Source organism: Patagioenas fasciata, assembly GCF_037038585.1.
Source record: "Patagioenas fasciata isolate bPatFas1 chromosome 19 unlocalized genomic scaffold, bPatFas1.hap1 SUPER_19_unloc_1, whole genome shotgun sequence".
NCBI classification, from domain to species: Eukaryota; Metazoa; Chordata; class Aves; order Columbiformes; family Columbidae; genus Patagioenas; species Patagioenas fasciata.
In genome coordinates this window covers 2,119,634-2,135,249 of record NW_027288507.1, presented here as the reverse complement: position 1 = coordinate 2,135,249, position 15,616 = coordinate 2,119,634, and the positions used below count along the sequence as shown (strand labels likewise).

Sequence of the window (15,616 nt, the reverse complement as noted above, 5' to 3'; positions counted from 1 at the left end):
ACACCGTGGGCGCTCGCCATGAGCATCAATGCCCAGTTACCCCAGTTTGGCTTCACCAGGAGCTGGCGGGGTGGTGCTGGGATCCATGGACTGTGTTTCTACCTGCCCTCCAGTGGGCGTCATCCATCTGCACCCTGTTATTTCTCCCTGCACCCCACTATCCTGTCCCATGCCCCTATATCCTGCCCCTTCACCTTGCAAGTCTCTTCCCAGCCCCCCTGCACCCCAATGTCCTCCACATGCTGCTGGTGGACGGATCCAGCTCAGCACAGGGTGGGGTGCCCGACTACTCTTCCTGAGCCCCCCCCCAAATCCTGCTGTGAATCAGCAGGTCCCAGTACAGCCCAACACCGCTGTGCCTGCCCAGGGGTGGCAGCCAGTGAGGGGGGTGCCCGGGGGTGGGTGCTGGCAGTTTGGGGGAGCACCCACCTGGCCCCAGCGCAGGGCAGCGTGTTGGGGTGATCCTGGGTCCCACACCACGACACCCAGCAGCAGCCACTATGTGTGTGTCACAGGGCTGTGCTTGTCCCCCTGTCCCCTGCAGTGCTGGACACACACACACATCCCCAGGCACCTCAGAGCCCCAACACCCTCTCCCACGGGCATCCCCACCCTGATGCCTTCATCACCCTGAGCATCCTCACCTGCACCCCCCTGCTCCTGGACACCAATTTAAGCCCAGCAGCCCCAGTGCTGGCATGTGTTGTGCTCAGCCCTGTTCTCTGTGCCCACTGTGGGGGTTTCTTGCTTTACCTGGCCCCCCCCCGATGGGTGCTGGATGTGTTGTGGGATCTGCTGCTGCCATGGTTCTCCTTTGCTGCCTGGGGTGGGGGTGCTGGGACCACCCGCAGCCCTAGTTCGTTTGCTCTGCTGAGCCCCCCTCAGGTAGGAAGCCATGTGCAGCTGGGAAGGTAACTCTGGGTTTTCTGAACAGAGCTGGCAGGGTGGGATGTGCTCCTGGTCCCCCTGGCAGGGCTCGGGTTTGGTGTGGAGAGTGACATCTCAGCGCTGGGGCTGGGGGTCTCTGTGAAAGCCAGGAGGCCATGGGCGGTTGTATGAGGGTCTCAGGGCTGGTTTTAGTAGGAGCTGCCCTATCAGGGTGCTTGCACCTTCTTGTGAACATGAAGAAGGGGACAGAATGGAATCTGGCCCAGGGAGAGGTGGCTGCTCCCTCCAGAGCCCTCCTGGAGGTCTGGGGTCTGAGAGCTTCTCTCACCTGGGACAGCAGTGTCTGGGTGCTGTAATCCCAAATGGACTGTTTTGCTAGAAAATGTTATTTATGAGATACCATTAGATATGCAGGAAGGTAGGTAAGAGAAGCGTTTTTGTGCATAGGGAGTAAAACGCATTTCTGGAGGGGTTTGTGATCTGGGCAGAGCTCCAAGCTTTGATCTAGTTGAGCAAGCACCCAGAGAGACCCCGTAGCAGTGCTTGGTACTGGTGAAAAGGGGTGGATTTGTTGTAAGTAGCTCTTTGGGGCAGGAAAACAACCTAGCGCTGGAGAAATAGCTGAGGCTGGAGCATTGCATTTCTCTGCTTTAACACGGCCCTCGGGCTGAGCAAATCCTGCACGGCGAATGTGACCATGGGGATGTGCATGGGATGGTGCCTCGAGTGCTTTGCACAGCGCTGAGATCTCCGCAGGGCAGAGACTGTTGTGCTCCCATCCAGCACCATCGTTTCCACTCCTGTCTAACAGGCACAGCGACAACCCCAAACGTGCTGTGAACAGAGCATGGCCCAGATACGTGCCACTGCTGTCCTGATGCATCTGGGCCTGTCCCTGCAAGGCTGAGGGGAGTCCCTGGGGAGGTACGAGCTCATCCTGGCCTTTGCAGGCTGTTCTGCAGAACTTGATCTTCTTTTCAAAAGGTTTTTTCTAGTAATCTAATTAATCCCCCTACCTTCTCCCAAATGATAGATGAACAGGTCTTTAATCTTAATCTACATGCATTTTTGCATCATTAGATGGCTAAGGAAGTGTGGTTTGTTGGTTGTTGTTTTGGAGTGTGTGTGGTGTTTGGCTGTTTTACCCCTCTCTTCTCTCCCGCTTCCCTGAGGTCTTTTTACAGCCCCTCTGCTTCACTTTCCAGCTGCCTTGTGCTCCGGGGGCTCTGTGCCCCCTGCCCCGCCGCGGGTTCCCGTGCTCGGCACGGAACGCCGGGCGCTGGCGGGCGGGCGCGGCTGTCGGCAGAACACGGGCGGCGCTCGGAGGTTTCCGTTCAGCGGTTGCCTCCTGGCAACGGGACGCGGCGAGGGCATCGGGGCGGGTGAGCGGGCCCGGGGCCGGTGGGCGCCGGTGGGACCCGGGGACAAAGGGGTTTGTCTGAACCTGGGCCTGGGGGCACCGCTTGATGCTTCATGTGCTGCTTGGAGGGGACCGAAACCTCGCACCGAGGGCAACCAGGCCGGCGCGGTTCGGTGTTCTGGGTGCGGATGCCGTGCTGGTTTTCCCTGTAGTGTTTTTGAGGGTTAAGGGTGTAGGAAAAGCAAATGCTGCTTTGCTGGGGCTTGTGCTGGATTCCCCTGAGCTGCGAAAATCCTCTTGATTTCTCCCAGCTGAGACTTAAAGTGGCTGAATTTAACACAAACTGCAAGCAACTGTGCCCAGGCAGGAAGGTGTCGCCTGTCAGCAGCCTGGGTGGCTGTCAGCAGAGCCCTTCCCTGCAGGGCCGGCGGTGGGGAGGAGCAGCACACAGCCCTCCCTCCTCTGGGGAGGGAGCTTTTGTTTGCAGACTAGAACTGGGATTCCGGGCTGTTCGGGAGCCCCTGCCTGCTCCTCGGGACAAAGGGGAGTGGGAAGAGTTGTCATCCCACACACCTCTGCCCCCCAGCCTTGCTGGCTTGAATTGTCCTGCAAGACACTGAGTGTCCAGTGTTTTCCTTTCAACAGTACAATAGTGAAGGGTTTAAGGAAAATCAGCCAGCTCTTGCGGTGCGCTGCTAACAACAGCACCATTAATGGCCACTGAAGCTCAAGTGCTTACAAAACTGTCATTTCCTCTGTTTCCTAGGTGGTCACCCACCAGCAGTGAGCTGCTGGCCCCACAGCACCGAGTGCCTCCCCCGGGAGGGTCCTGATGCAGAGGAGAACTCGCCTGCTGTGCCCCTTAACTGGTCGAGATGAGGCTGTGGGTCCTGCCGCCCACCAGTCACCCTCTAATGTCTTTGGGTCCAAGAACTTAATTAGCTGCCTGCCACCTCACCTGTCCCTGTACATCTTTGGTAAAGCTGCCCTCATTTTTCCAAGGGTGGTTTCCCCCAAGGGCCATGGATGGCCTCGAGTGTGGACCATTCTGTCCTTTTAATTCCTCAGGACTTTTGGATCGAAAATCCCTCAAAGCATGTGCATCTGTGAATAAATTCTGGGCTTATCTGGCCAAAGAAGTCAAGAAGGAACGTGCATGTCATAAAATAGTCCAGGAGGGGATCCTATATTTGCAGGTATGATGTCTGGGCTTCTGCCATTATGATGTGCTTTAAAAAGAGGGTTTTTCTGCTACTGCCCAAACCCTTAGATGGAAATGCTTTTACTAGAGGCCACCTCCCACCTTTGTCCTGTTCTTCCATCTGCAGAGTTAAGCCAGGTTAGATGTTCATACTGTCACCAGTAAGCACAACGCAAGAGCCTTTACTGACCTTCAGAGAGCCTGCGACTCTAAAAATGGATCAAAACACTCTTGTAACAAAGAAAACAGGGTTTGGTCAGGAATGCAAATCCTGTATTTCCAGGAGCTGGTGACAGCTCCCTGAGCTTTATTTGCTCCACCAAGGAAGATGGAAAGATGAGATTACTTTGTGAGAAGTCACAGCTGGCGGTTGGGACACAGTAAAGCAGAACTGCTAGGAAATGCCTGTCATGCTTAGGACAGACTTGCCATAGACCAAGCTAAGTGTAAAGGTAAATCCCCAAAGAGAGAAAGTAGGAGATCTTTGTGTGCTTTGATTTGTGAAGAGAGCATTGAAATCTCAGCTCTGGGCCAGCATTTAAAGGCTGCTTCGTGTAAGGTTTTGCGCATTACAAATGAAACTTAAGTATTGCTGAAGATGTTTCGAGAGCCTCTCATCTCAGTGGGTTTGGATTCTGAACCAAGTGAGCGCTCACCAGAGATGAGATGCACTTTCAAACTTTTTTCTGTTGAAATGGAAAAGTCTTGGAGGTTCTTAGAAGCTCAAGACTGGATTTTGGAGGAAAAAAGAAAGAGCAATGATTTTTCACAAGAAGTTAAGTCATACACCAACAAGGTGGTAAATGCAAGTCAGGTCTCTTAAGGAACAGTAAACCAGTGTGTGCAGTTCAGATTTGCGTGTGGCTTCAGCGTCCCATGGAGATGCTGGAGCACCACCCGTGAGCAGCGTCCTCTGTGTGCTCGGGCTCTGCGGTGACTGTGGTGCCTCTGCCGGTTCATTCCAGGGGTTGTGCCCCAGAAGAGCAGTTCCAACCTATGCCAAAAGAGTCGATGTGGCAGTTCCAGTGTTAAACGAAGAGGGGGATGTCATTGAAGGCCATGACTGTGAAAGTAAACCGCAGGTATGTTGGAAGGTGTTTGCCTTCCATGGATCCCGCATTTCAGCATTTGAGGAAGAAGGAGGACACATCTTGGAAGATGTGACAGTGAATTTGGAGTTGCTTTGTTCTTCTGGTTTGTACCATCGTGAGCAACTCCTAAGGACCAGAGCTTGCTCAGCACCTTCTGTCACGAGCAGGAGCCTGCATCCCTAAATCCTGCCTTGTCCTAATGCATCTCGCAGGCGTAGCCTTGGGGCCAGGGCTGCGAGCAGGGCCGGGCAGCATCCCAAGGGCACAGCACTTTCCCCAGAAATCAAGGGTGCAGGTGTCAGGCCTTGCATTTTTGCCAAGGAACAACCCTTGTTTCTGCACCAAGCAGGAAGCTCCTGCACTCTGGGTGTTCCTTACCAACACATTCTGTCTCTGGTCTCATCACTATAGTAGGGACCAAGCCTTTATGTGTAATACTGTGGAATAATGCTACATTCCTCCCTCCATGAGCTACTTTTCCCTATTTCTCTTTGGACAGAGAGGAAAAAGACGGGAGGAGAAAGACAATCTGCAGGAAGCCTATCGTGATCTGAAAACCGACACAATCCAACTAGAAGAGAGAAATGTCTTCTGTGGCTCCTACAGTGTTCGTGTCCTCATGGACCAGTGAGTAGATTGCCTGGCTGCTCTCTGCACTAACCCTGTAGGGCCCAACAGCAGCTTCTGCAAACCTGTTCTGTTCCCTGCGGTCCTTCTGTGGGAATGTGTGGCTGGAGGGGAGAGTCCCTCAGCATCAGTGTTGAAAAATCCTCAGTGTCAAATCCAGTTTTTAATAAAGATAGCAGGGGAATTTTTAAAGACTTAAGGGTTGGTGATCCCCAGTGTATCACAAAGGATGCAGAGCACTCTCCCTGTTTTAGAATTACAGAATTGTTTTGATTGGAAAAGACCCTCAGGATCACGGAGTCCAAACATTAACCCACCCCTAGCACTGCCCCATGTCCCTGAGAACCTCATGTCCGTCTGTCCAACCCTCCAGGGCTGGTGACTCCAGCACTGCCCTGGGCAGCCTGTTCCAATGCCCCACAGCCCTTTGGGGAAGGAATTGTTCCCCACATCCAACCTCAACCTCCCCTGGTGCAACTTGAGGCCGTTTCCTCTGCTCCTGGCGCTTGTTCCTGGGGAGCAGAGCCCGACCCCCCTGGCTCCAAGCTCCTTTCAGGCAGTTCAGAGATCAGAAGGTCTCCCCTCAGCTCCTGTTCTCCAGCTGAACCCCCCAGGTCCCTCAGCTGCTCCCATCACCCTTGTGCTCCAGCCCCTCACCAGCTCTGTTCCCTTCTCCCAACTCGCTCCAGCACCTATTGAGCTTATTCTCCAGATACAATCTTGAATATGCAGAATTAGGGACCTTGGCTGTGGTGCCCTGCAAAGGATTCACCCATTTAAGTGTGTTGTGTGTCAGGTTGCTCAGTGAAGACCATTAAGCGTCAGAGAAATCCCTGTCACAACCTTAGAGATGTTGTACCTTGTCACCCGGCTAAAGCTCATCTCAGTCGCTGTTTCTTATCCAGATCAGACCAGAGCAGAATAATCCACTACAGTGGTGGTGACCTGGTAGCCGTTGGCTCTGCAAACCGAAAAGTGCGGTTCCTTGGCATGCCGGGGACGAAAGAAGTGCCGCCTCTGCTCTCTGGTAGTGCTGGGAGCAAAGCTCTGCTCCTCGATGAGAACAAAGGCTTCGTCTTCAGCACAGGCTTTGATCTCAGCATCAGGTGAGCAGCACAGGGACCGTGCCACGGGATACCAGCCTCTTGGAATATCCAGGAAAACATTCATCTTTAGTCCTTCCAGCCCATCTTCGGAATCTTCCTTCCCTCACTTTCGCTATAGTAACGAGGAAAGGACAGTAGATAAGGAAACAACCCCCACTCACACAGGACAGCTTCTCTTTTCCAGTTTCGCCTGGTGACGCACAGGTCTTCCTAAAGTGCCTCAAAACACCAGATGTTTCCCATAGGCACTTGCTGTGAGATTCTGGCCTTGCTAAGGTCAGCACTGAGTTCAGCAAGGCTGGGTCTATCTGTGACAGTTTGGCTGAGCAGGTTTAACAGCCTGGTACCCGCTGCACAGCTGCTCCTTTGCAGACACTGCCCCCTCAGACAAGGAGATGCTCAGCTCTTCCGTCTTATTTATCTCTACATCTCAAGAGTATCACAAGGAGGGGTAAAAGCTGAACAGCAGGTTGTCTGGCTCTGGCACAGCAATACCAGAAATTCATGAAAGGCAGCACTTAAAAAGGGAAAGAGTTTACAGTGACTCAGGCTCTGACCCCCCTGCTCTTCCCTGCTCCAAAATGTTTGTTTGAACAGGTGCTGGTGTTCTCCGAGGCCAACAGGAATCACACTGACACCAGCCACTAAAGAAACAATTTTATCTGCAAAGCTCTACATTTTAAGGTTAATTGGAGGTAGCTGTGCCTAAGGTGGAATCTAGACATGTGTTTCCAGGTAGTCTGCAGGTAGAACAAATTATATTGGTAAAAAATTAATACTAATCCTGACTTGATCATTCCAAATACTCTGACACCTTAGTGGAATGACTCCTGGCTTTAGCCTGATCTGTAGAGGACAAACGCTGGGCCTGTTAAGTAGGAAATAATTAAATGAATAAGCCATCAATCAAGTTAATCGTTGTATTCCTGTTTTGGTTGGTCCTTTGTAGGTGCTGGAATATCTACAGTGGTGCTTGTGTGAAAGTCTTCAATGGTCACTATGGGACAGTCACCTGCTTGGATTTACACGAAGAGCAGCTCGTGTCGGGAGCCAGGGATGGGATGGTAAAAGGTGAGACCAGGAGCTTCCAGACAAAGGCCGGGAGCAGCGAGATGGGCAGAGTGCTGGAGGTGTGACGGGTGACACGGGCAGCGTCTGAATAGAGCAAGGGCATCAACTGGAGGGTGGAGTTTAGCGTCTCATTTTGATTCCAGAGCAGCCGAAGCTGTGGCCACGTGCACATGCAAGGTCTCTGTGTCACTGCATAAATTCTTGTTACTTCTGCTTTTATTCACTTTTAAAGGTTTTGTGGCTATAAGGCCACACCAGCTCTCGGGGAAAATGGTATCAGCTTGCAGCTTTGCCAGAGGTTTCTTTACTATTAATTTGTGACCTTTCTCCCCCTTGCTCCCAACAGTGTGGAATCTGAGGAGTGGGCGATGTCTCCAGACCCTGCAGCACAGCAGCGCTGTCTGGGTGGTCAGAACCGACGGTGCCCGCGTTGTCAGCGGGTGCGAGCGAGGGCTGGTCAGAGTCTGGGCTGCGGATACGGGCGCTCTGATCAAAGTGAGTTTCTTCTTAGGTGGATCGTTTTGTGCTAAATGTTTAAAAATCCGTGCTAGTTTATCACAGCCTTTGGTTCTTGCCAAAGATGTCCTAAAAAAAAAAAAGCCCCAAACCAAAGGCAGCCTAAACTGGTAAAAGAAACCACAGATTTATTTGTAAGCAAATGATACAAAACTTGTTTGCAAACAACTGTCAATTTTAATGCAGGGTTTGATTTGCTGTGCCTGACCCCATCATTCCTGTAGAAACGTTCACCCCCGCTCCTGCAGGAACATTCAGACCCTGGGAAGAGGTTGGGGTCTGACCAACAGCTCTTGGGGTTGGGTCTCACCTGTCAGCCTAAAATATGAAACCTTCACAACTGGTAACAGCTGATGCAGCTGAAGTAGCTGGATGGCTGCTCTCCATTTTAAAGGTTGAGGCTGGAGACTGCTAATTACCTTAGCAGGTGTCCAGAATCAGTGTTAGTCCACATCTGAGAGGAGTGAAGCTCTTGCTATCTGCAAATTGAGAGCAATCTAGCTGCAAATTGAGAGCAATCTCAGATGCAGGATTTCCCAGCTCCAGCTGAGCTACATTTGCGATTGTCCCTTTCATTACAGTCAGGGCCATTGGGTCTCTTCTCTCCTGGGTGAGTATTCAATGGATGATAAAGGCCTTGGTGTGGTGGCATCTATTGAGCACATAAATAAAGATGGAAAATTAATGTTAATTCCACACCAGCAGCTCATTATCAGCAGCAAGCCTGAAATATTTCTGGTGACTGTAAAACTAACAGTTATCCACAGAGTATATTGGTACATTAGAATAACACCTGATAAAACTACAACATAGTACGTGAGGCTGGTATTGTGAATGCCATGAGATACCTTGGCGTATTTACATCTAGATTACTGAGGGTTACACCTATTTCTTTTATTTTGCAGACATTAGAGGAGCGCCAAGGCCCAGTGAAGTGCTTGTCCTTTGACCAGTGGCACCTTGTCACAGGCAGCACCGATGGGAGCGCCCTGGGATGGAGCATGTTGGGAAAGCTGAGCAGATGCCTCGTAGCTTTCCACCACCCAAAGTAGGAATCGGATGCGTTTCGAGTTGTATTCAGCAATCTACTAAGTCTGTAAAGAACACATCTTCCTTATAGAAACACAGAATGCCTTAATTATCAAGCTTAGTATCTGAAATATCCCCACATTCAACGATCTTCATCTTTAAAAGTGTCAGGCACTATGTGATCATAACCAGTGTTTGTCAGTTAAGACCTATAACAACCTCAAATGCACATATTGCAACCACTCGTTCATGAACAGGGATGGCAGGGCATAGTCTAATAATTCAAGGATCATAACCTGTATGCAAGAGGGTGTCATGCTACCTGGTCAAGAGAAGACATGGTCTATGTCAGAGGTGGCCAAGTTATATGCTGAACCCTGCCAACTGTGTACTATGTTATTTTCTAATACTCATTAGAACTGTACCATCATACTATTTTCTTTTACTTTCCTAGACATAAAAATGCAATTTAAAACACGGCAGATGGCCACAGCCACAGTGGCTGCTCTGAGGATGCGCTGGGTTGGTTGGTTTGGGCAGGGAGGGATTATGAAGGACTTCGCTACCAGGCCTTCGAAATATCTCCATGAGCTTCTTTATTCAGGCTGTTGATGGAGGCAGAGCTCTGCATCTCCTCCAGGACAAAAGAGGGAGCTGATCGCGTCTCCTCGGGAAAGCACGATGGATGTCCCAGCGCTGCCGTGTTGTGTTTCCAGGGAAGTCGTGTCTCTGCAGCTCCTCTATCTCCGAGTCATCAGCGGCTGCGCTGACGGGAACATCCGTATATTTAACTACCTGACTGGGACCTGCCTGAAAGTGCTGACGGCCGAAACCAGCGGGGGCCCCATCTCTTCTGTCCACGTGTCAGAAAACAGGTTGGTGAGGGCAGCTGTCGTCTCTGAACTAAACTAGGTAGATAACTTGGTAATTTAAGGAATTAAGCATTTTTCCTTCTCACAAATAAGCTTTAAAAGGCTCTACTGCTTGTTGACTGCTTTAATAACTTGGTTTTGTTAGCAGTGGCTAAAAATAGATTTGCTTACTCCATCCAGCAATTGACAATTTCCCATTTCTATCCAACTTAAGACACACAGAGGAACTGGCTGCCCGGGCAAGCGGTGGAGTCCCCATCCCCGAAGGTATTTTAAAGATGTGGCACCTCAGGTTGTGGCTCAGCGGTGGACTCGGCAGTGCCGAGTTTATGGTCGACTTCATGATCTTAATGGTTTTTTCCAGCTTAAAAGATTCTATGGACCAACTGTAAAGTTGAATTGAGCACCCAAATTTCTTAGCAGGTTGGGGACTCGAGCCAAGGCCTGACAAAGCCTCTACCTGTTCCCTGCCTTACTGCCTCTTTGTAAAAGCCAACAGTGGAAAGTTCTCCCAGGTGTCCTCACATCTGCACCTCTGAAGTGAAGGTGGTTCCCAGCTTCTGCATAAGCAATGGCTAAAATGCTGGTGTTTTGGTCACAGCTCTGAACCACAGCAAAATATGGGCTGCTATGAAGTAAACTCCATCCCAGCCAGGCCCGCTCCACCCCTCCAATTTACATTGAACGTCCCTAATAATATGGTGTCTCCAGTTTCTTTTGGCATTGCACTGATCTAGCTCACTCTACTGCTGCAAGTTTTCATCCTAATCATCTTGCAACTAAATTTATTATAGAGCTGAATGAAAAGAGCCCCACAGAGCTCACACAGAGGTTGGGTTACAATGTGCAGCACCACCGATGGGGTTAATTGTTCCTGCTCCCTTAAACAAGTGCAGGTCATCTCAGAGCTGTTGAAGTGCCTGCAGGCACTAAGCCCTGGGTTAATGGTATTGGTGCTTTCACAGCTTTTCCTTCCCTCCTTCAGGATGGTGATAAATTCTCCAGCCCTAGTGCTGGTGTTCCAGTTTGAGGACGTCAGCTGGGACTACACCTTGGATGCTGCCCGAGAGGTGGCGGGGAAGACCAACCAGCAGCAGGCGACTTGGAGCAGAACCGCGGTTCCCTGCTGGCGAAGGCTGTACCACGACCGGATGCGCCGCCTGGCTCTGGAACCAGAAGGTGCTGACAGCTCACGTTCTCAACCTGGGTCCGCTGCCGGCCACTGAAAGGCTGGGGAACACCTCAAAATATTACAAACGGCCTCTGCAACACGCTGGCGTTTCCTAAAATGAATTTGAAATAATTGCAAGTATATGGCTGCCTTCGTCTTAATCAATATACAGACTCTGTGCTTTTCAAAAGCGCAGTCTGGGAGGTGTGCTGTTGGTTTCAATGGTTCCGTCACTTGTAGGCTTTTGTAAAACTTTTGTGCCTTTTTAGAAAGGTTTGGTATAAATTCGAGACATTTGTCCAGACAGTGTGTGCACATCCGCAGGCGTCGCAAGAAGAGCCAGAGGGCACGGGTGTGTTGCAAAGAGCGAGCTTCATTTTAGTTCCCTCTCTACCGGGGGATCTCCGAAGCCTCACGGGAGCTCCCAGCAGAGGTGACACCGGCAGGGACGCAGGCGCTGGTCAGTTCAGCCCTGCTGGGAGCTCTGAGCTGCTGAGCTCACCTGTGTTTCAAGGCTTCAGGCAGGCGCAGCCTCCTGCTCTTTCTCACAACAGAGCAGGAATCTCAGCCATAGTGATGAGGTGCCTGGAGTTCCTCACAGGCCTATGGTATCTAACACAGAGGTTCTGCTCGTCAAGCACACAAGGTCAGTAAAACAATGAGTGTGATGTGTGTGCTTTTTTACAGACAGGTGCAAGTCACTTGAGTGTATTTACATTTAACTAAGCTCCTCGCCAAATCTTCCGCTATATCCCCGTACAGACAGGCGCTGTCGTTTTTCCAGCTCAGTAACAGAGAAATCAGTATTATTCACATTATTACAGCTGGTGTGCAGGGAAACAGGCTGCTGGTTCAGTTCTGATTTATTAGAAAATACTCCAGAAAGCCACAGGACACCTGCGTTTGAGATCTGCCATCCGTGGGAAATGCAATTGGACATGAGCAGGCACCTTTTAAATCGTAACACAGTGATTTTTTTTTAATCAGCAGTTATTTAATGCAGGACGTATCACAGATCTTCCAGCTCCACAGTCAAACTGTGTATTGCAGGGAAACTGAGAAAGTTTTCATGCTTTTAAGGCCACCAGGTGTTGACCTCACTGATGTGGCTCTACTTGGTAAGGGACGCACAGTTTGTAGAAACAGGAAACAAATAGGAGTGCAGTGTATTGTAATTCTAGTGGCAAAAAAGTACGGGCTGTGTGTACATACTTCATATTTTAAAAGATCTACATTTGCTGTCATCTTTGAATGCTGTGAAGTTTTCTGCTAAACAAACGTGTTTGGATTGTTTCTAATCCCTAGACCTTCAGAAGCTGTGATAAGAGGCGAAACAGTAACCAAAGACTTAAAGCCCGACGGTTATGAACGTTTTATTTAAATTTTAAAGGTTGGACACCAGTGAAGTTGAGATTACTTTTGTGTTGTTTTCTAGCTCTCGGCAAGAAACTGATTACATCAGCAGCTTGCCAGCAGCACCCGCATTTGCTCAAGATGAAGCAGAGTTCTCACGTTCAGGCAGAGCAGCGCAATAAACTGTGTGGTCCTGACACCACACAACCCTGCGCCCTCACCTCGGGAAAACTGGCGAGAGCACGTTCTAGAGGATTCCCGGCAGATATTCCTGGTGAGGACCCTTGGCGGGTAGGCAGGACAGCGATTCCTCAAACGAGTGCACCTCAGATAAACTAAAGAGTGAAACACGAGGATCTCCGGAAGCCAGGCCTGCTCTGGATGGAAGGTTTGCAGTGCTCACATGCATCACTGGCAGAGCCTGTGATGGTTACAGAACCTGCTGTGCGTTGAAGACACAGGACAAGTGCTCAGCTCTAGCTGTACGGCTCTACTTCTCTGCTGTCTAGGGGGCTTCGTTATATCCTTGTTCTGTGTTTTATTTCTTTAACAGGTGTAGCAGAACCATGCACAAAATTTGAGGAGCTGGTATTTAATCAATAGCAGCAACTCAGAAAATTGTTTAAAAAAATTACATGTGAATTGTCTCAGCCAACAGTGACACGGCAGCCTGAGACATGAGAATGAGAGACCACTGAGACCGCAAATGTGGCCTGTGACCATACGGCATTTGTCCCAAGTTAATTTTTCTAAAGTCTTACATTCAGAATGTTTTGGGCCCTTGAAGTTGAAGGCAGGCTCTGAAAGAGAACTTCAGAGAGCTGTGCCCATCAAAAAATCTCTAACCCCACATTCCCATGTTTGTAACTAAGAAGCGGGGTCATGTGTATGTGCAGATTAATCAGTTCTAAATTCCGTAAATGAGGAACAAGCAGTAACTTTCGTTAGTTTGCTTTGCTGTGCTCTGCCTTTCTGCACTGAACTTAATGTTCTCTGAAATATATTCCCAGGGGGCAGAAGTTCCAGCTGGCCAGACTGGAAAAGGAGAATTGTTGTTGCAAAGCACTGACATGGGAATGACATGGCAGAACAAAGTGACAAACGTATCACTATGGCAAAGTCCGTGGGGCTGAGCATTTTACACAATCCCCGTCCAGTTCTTAGTCAAGGCCATAATCGCACAACCTGCCAATGATGATCAGAAAAATTATTTTTGACTCCTGCTGTGTTGTATTTTTGGGAACAGGTAGCAGACTCGAACATGGCACTTCTATCAATGTGCCTGCACATCTTGACAAGGCAGAATCCACTTGGCAATTTGGAAAGAGAAGAGGTGAAAGTAGTCCCATGTCCTTTGACAAGTTCCTCTTAACACTCAGCACGCTGCAGAACGCCCGCAAGGCAGCCGCCGTTCATCGGTACCCCGTTCATCGCCACGCAGAAGTCAAGGAAGCCCGGGAAAGTGAGCAACACCACCCTGAAAAGGTACAAATACACAAACCCTCCCTGCAACGCAAAAACAATCAGGCAGCCCAGCTCCAACGTGCGAAATTGCACAGTGATTCTCTGACCCCAAGGATAATCTCTGTGCCCTTTGAAACCAAAATGCTGCAGCTCAAGCTGAAAAACTCTTTGCATGGCCCCACTGTGAAGTCCTCCATCCCTGCTCCCTCTGTTGTGCGGCTCAAGACTTGCTCTGGGTTGCTGAAGGAAAAGAAAGCTCCTGGTGAAGTCATTCCTCCCCCTGGAGATGGGGTTCAGGTTGTTGATCCCGTTACAGCTGCTGCTGAGAGGACCAAACCAACGCATGTGCCCATTGCACAAACGGAAAACAAAGTGGTTTCCAGGAGAAAAATCTCTTTTTGCACGAGTGCTGCAGACCCTTCCCAGCCCAACGGTGGGTTCAGGCTTCTGACGGAAAAATGGAAGGAGCGGTACGAGGCAGCTATTGCAGCTCAGTGTAAGGCAGAGCAGCAGCTCACGGAAGAACAGGAGCGAGCGCGCAGGAGAGCCTGGCTACGGAAAGCGAAAGGCCTGCCGGTGGACTCTTTCACTGGGGAGGGGAAGATACCCGCTCCTGAGCTGGGCTTTAATACATTTATCTGAGCTGATCCCTCAGTCCAACAACCAACCGTTATCTGAGGGTTCTGGCGTCCAGCTGCCACGACCCCTGTAGTTTCTAAGTATAAAAGACGTCTCCCCTGTATGTTTTTTTCTGAAGAGATATTCTTGGTATATTCAGCTGTTTCTCAAGGCAGTGAGTGGACTGAGTCCTGTCCTGGATTTATCCTGCTAGACCTGCTGGTAATACAGACACTAATAAAGCTCGACATGTGTCTCCAAGGTGTCTCAATGATAATAATAAATCTTACTGGAGATTGTGTGGATTGATTAGAGTTTATAAGCTGAAGAAGTGTGGACTGAGCCTAGGGGGTGGTGATCAGTGTCGCAAAGTCTACGTGGAGGCCGGTAACTAGTGGTGTAGCACACAGGGCAGTCCTGGCTCTGATTTTGTCTGACATGTTTGTTATAACGATGTGGATGATGGGGTGCTGTAAGCAGCAGTTTCACTCTGGGAAACTCTCCTTACAGTAGAGTGGTGGTGATTTTTGCTTCATTTATTTTAGTGTCATCTTCAACTTCCCAACCCTGTGATTAAGTCAGGCCTCACAGTGAAAAATAATGATAGTTGTCCCTCAAAGAAGAAAATGAACAGGTAATTAAAACTAAGGGTCCACGTAGAACCGTGAAGGTGTGGGAGCAGGACTGTTGTAGATCTGGGGATGAGCAAGGCTGAGAGGTTGGGTATTTGCCTCACTGCAGCACATCCGTGGTGTGCTACAGGGATTATGGTGTCTGAGGTGGCTTTGCTGACTTTAGTTTTAGAACAGGAAGCAGCAAGGATTTTACACTTGGCCACAGGATGGCACTTTCTGAAAAGCAATCGGGCTCAATCCCAGCACAGCCTTTGGCACAGCCCCTGGGGAAAAATCTAATCAAGGGAGACTGGTGGAAAAACATCACAGAAAGACTGATGACTTTTTAGTTGTGCTGAAGTGAGAAGGATTAGTGTTGTCTTCGTATTTGGAGCCAACAAATCAGCATCTCCCCGCGGGTGTGGATGCTCGGGCGCTTCTAAGATGCTGCAGCCAACAGAAACAGCAAGAAATGAGCGACAAGGCAGCGCTGGAGCCAGTCCTGCCCTCGGCTGTAGCTCAGCACACAATACAAAGCTGGGACCTGGGCATCTGAGATGCCTTGGAAGGGAGTTAACATATGGGAAGATGTCATACATGGTATGTGAAATCACTTATGAAGGTAACTATAAGGA

The 15,616-nt window shown here is 49.9% G+C and overlaps 1 protein-coding gene across 1 annotated transcript; it reads left to right on the top strand.

Moving 5' to 3' along the window:
- The first annotated feature begins 3,063 nt into the window (after positions 1 to 3,063).
- Positions 3,064 to 14,615, top strand: LOC136110124 (F-box/WD repeat-containing protein 10-like). The gene is made up of 12 exons (XM_065853320.2): positions 3,064 to 3,225; positions 3,317 to 3,444; positions 4,415 to 4,531; positions 5,040 to 5,167; positions 6,073 to 6,273; positions 7,223 to 7,344; positions 7,691 to 7,839; positions 8,766 to 8,908; positions 9,606 to 9,764; positions 10,747 to 10,940; positions 12,368 to 12,559; positions 13,532 to 14,615. Exons 1-12 carry the CDS (start codon positions 3,081 to 3,083, stop codon positions 14,389 to 14,391), a joined length of 2,538 nt encoding a protein of 845 aa, XP_065709392.2. The 5' UTR covers positions 3,064 to 3,080; the 3' UTR covers positions 14,392 to 14,615.
- The last annotated feature ends 1,001 nt before the right edge of the window (positions 14,616 to 15,616 follow it).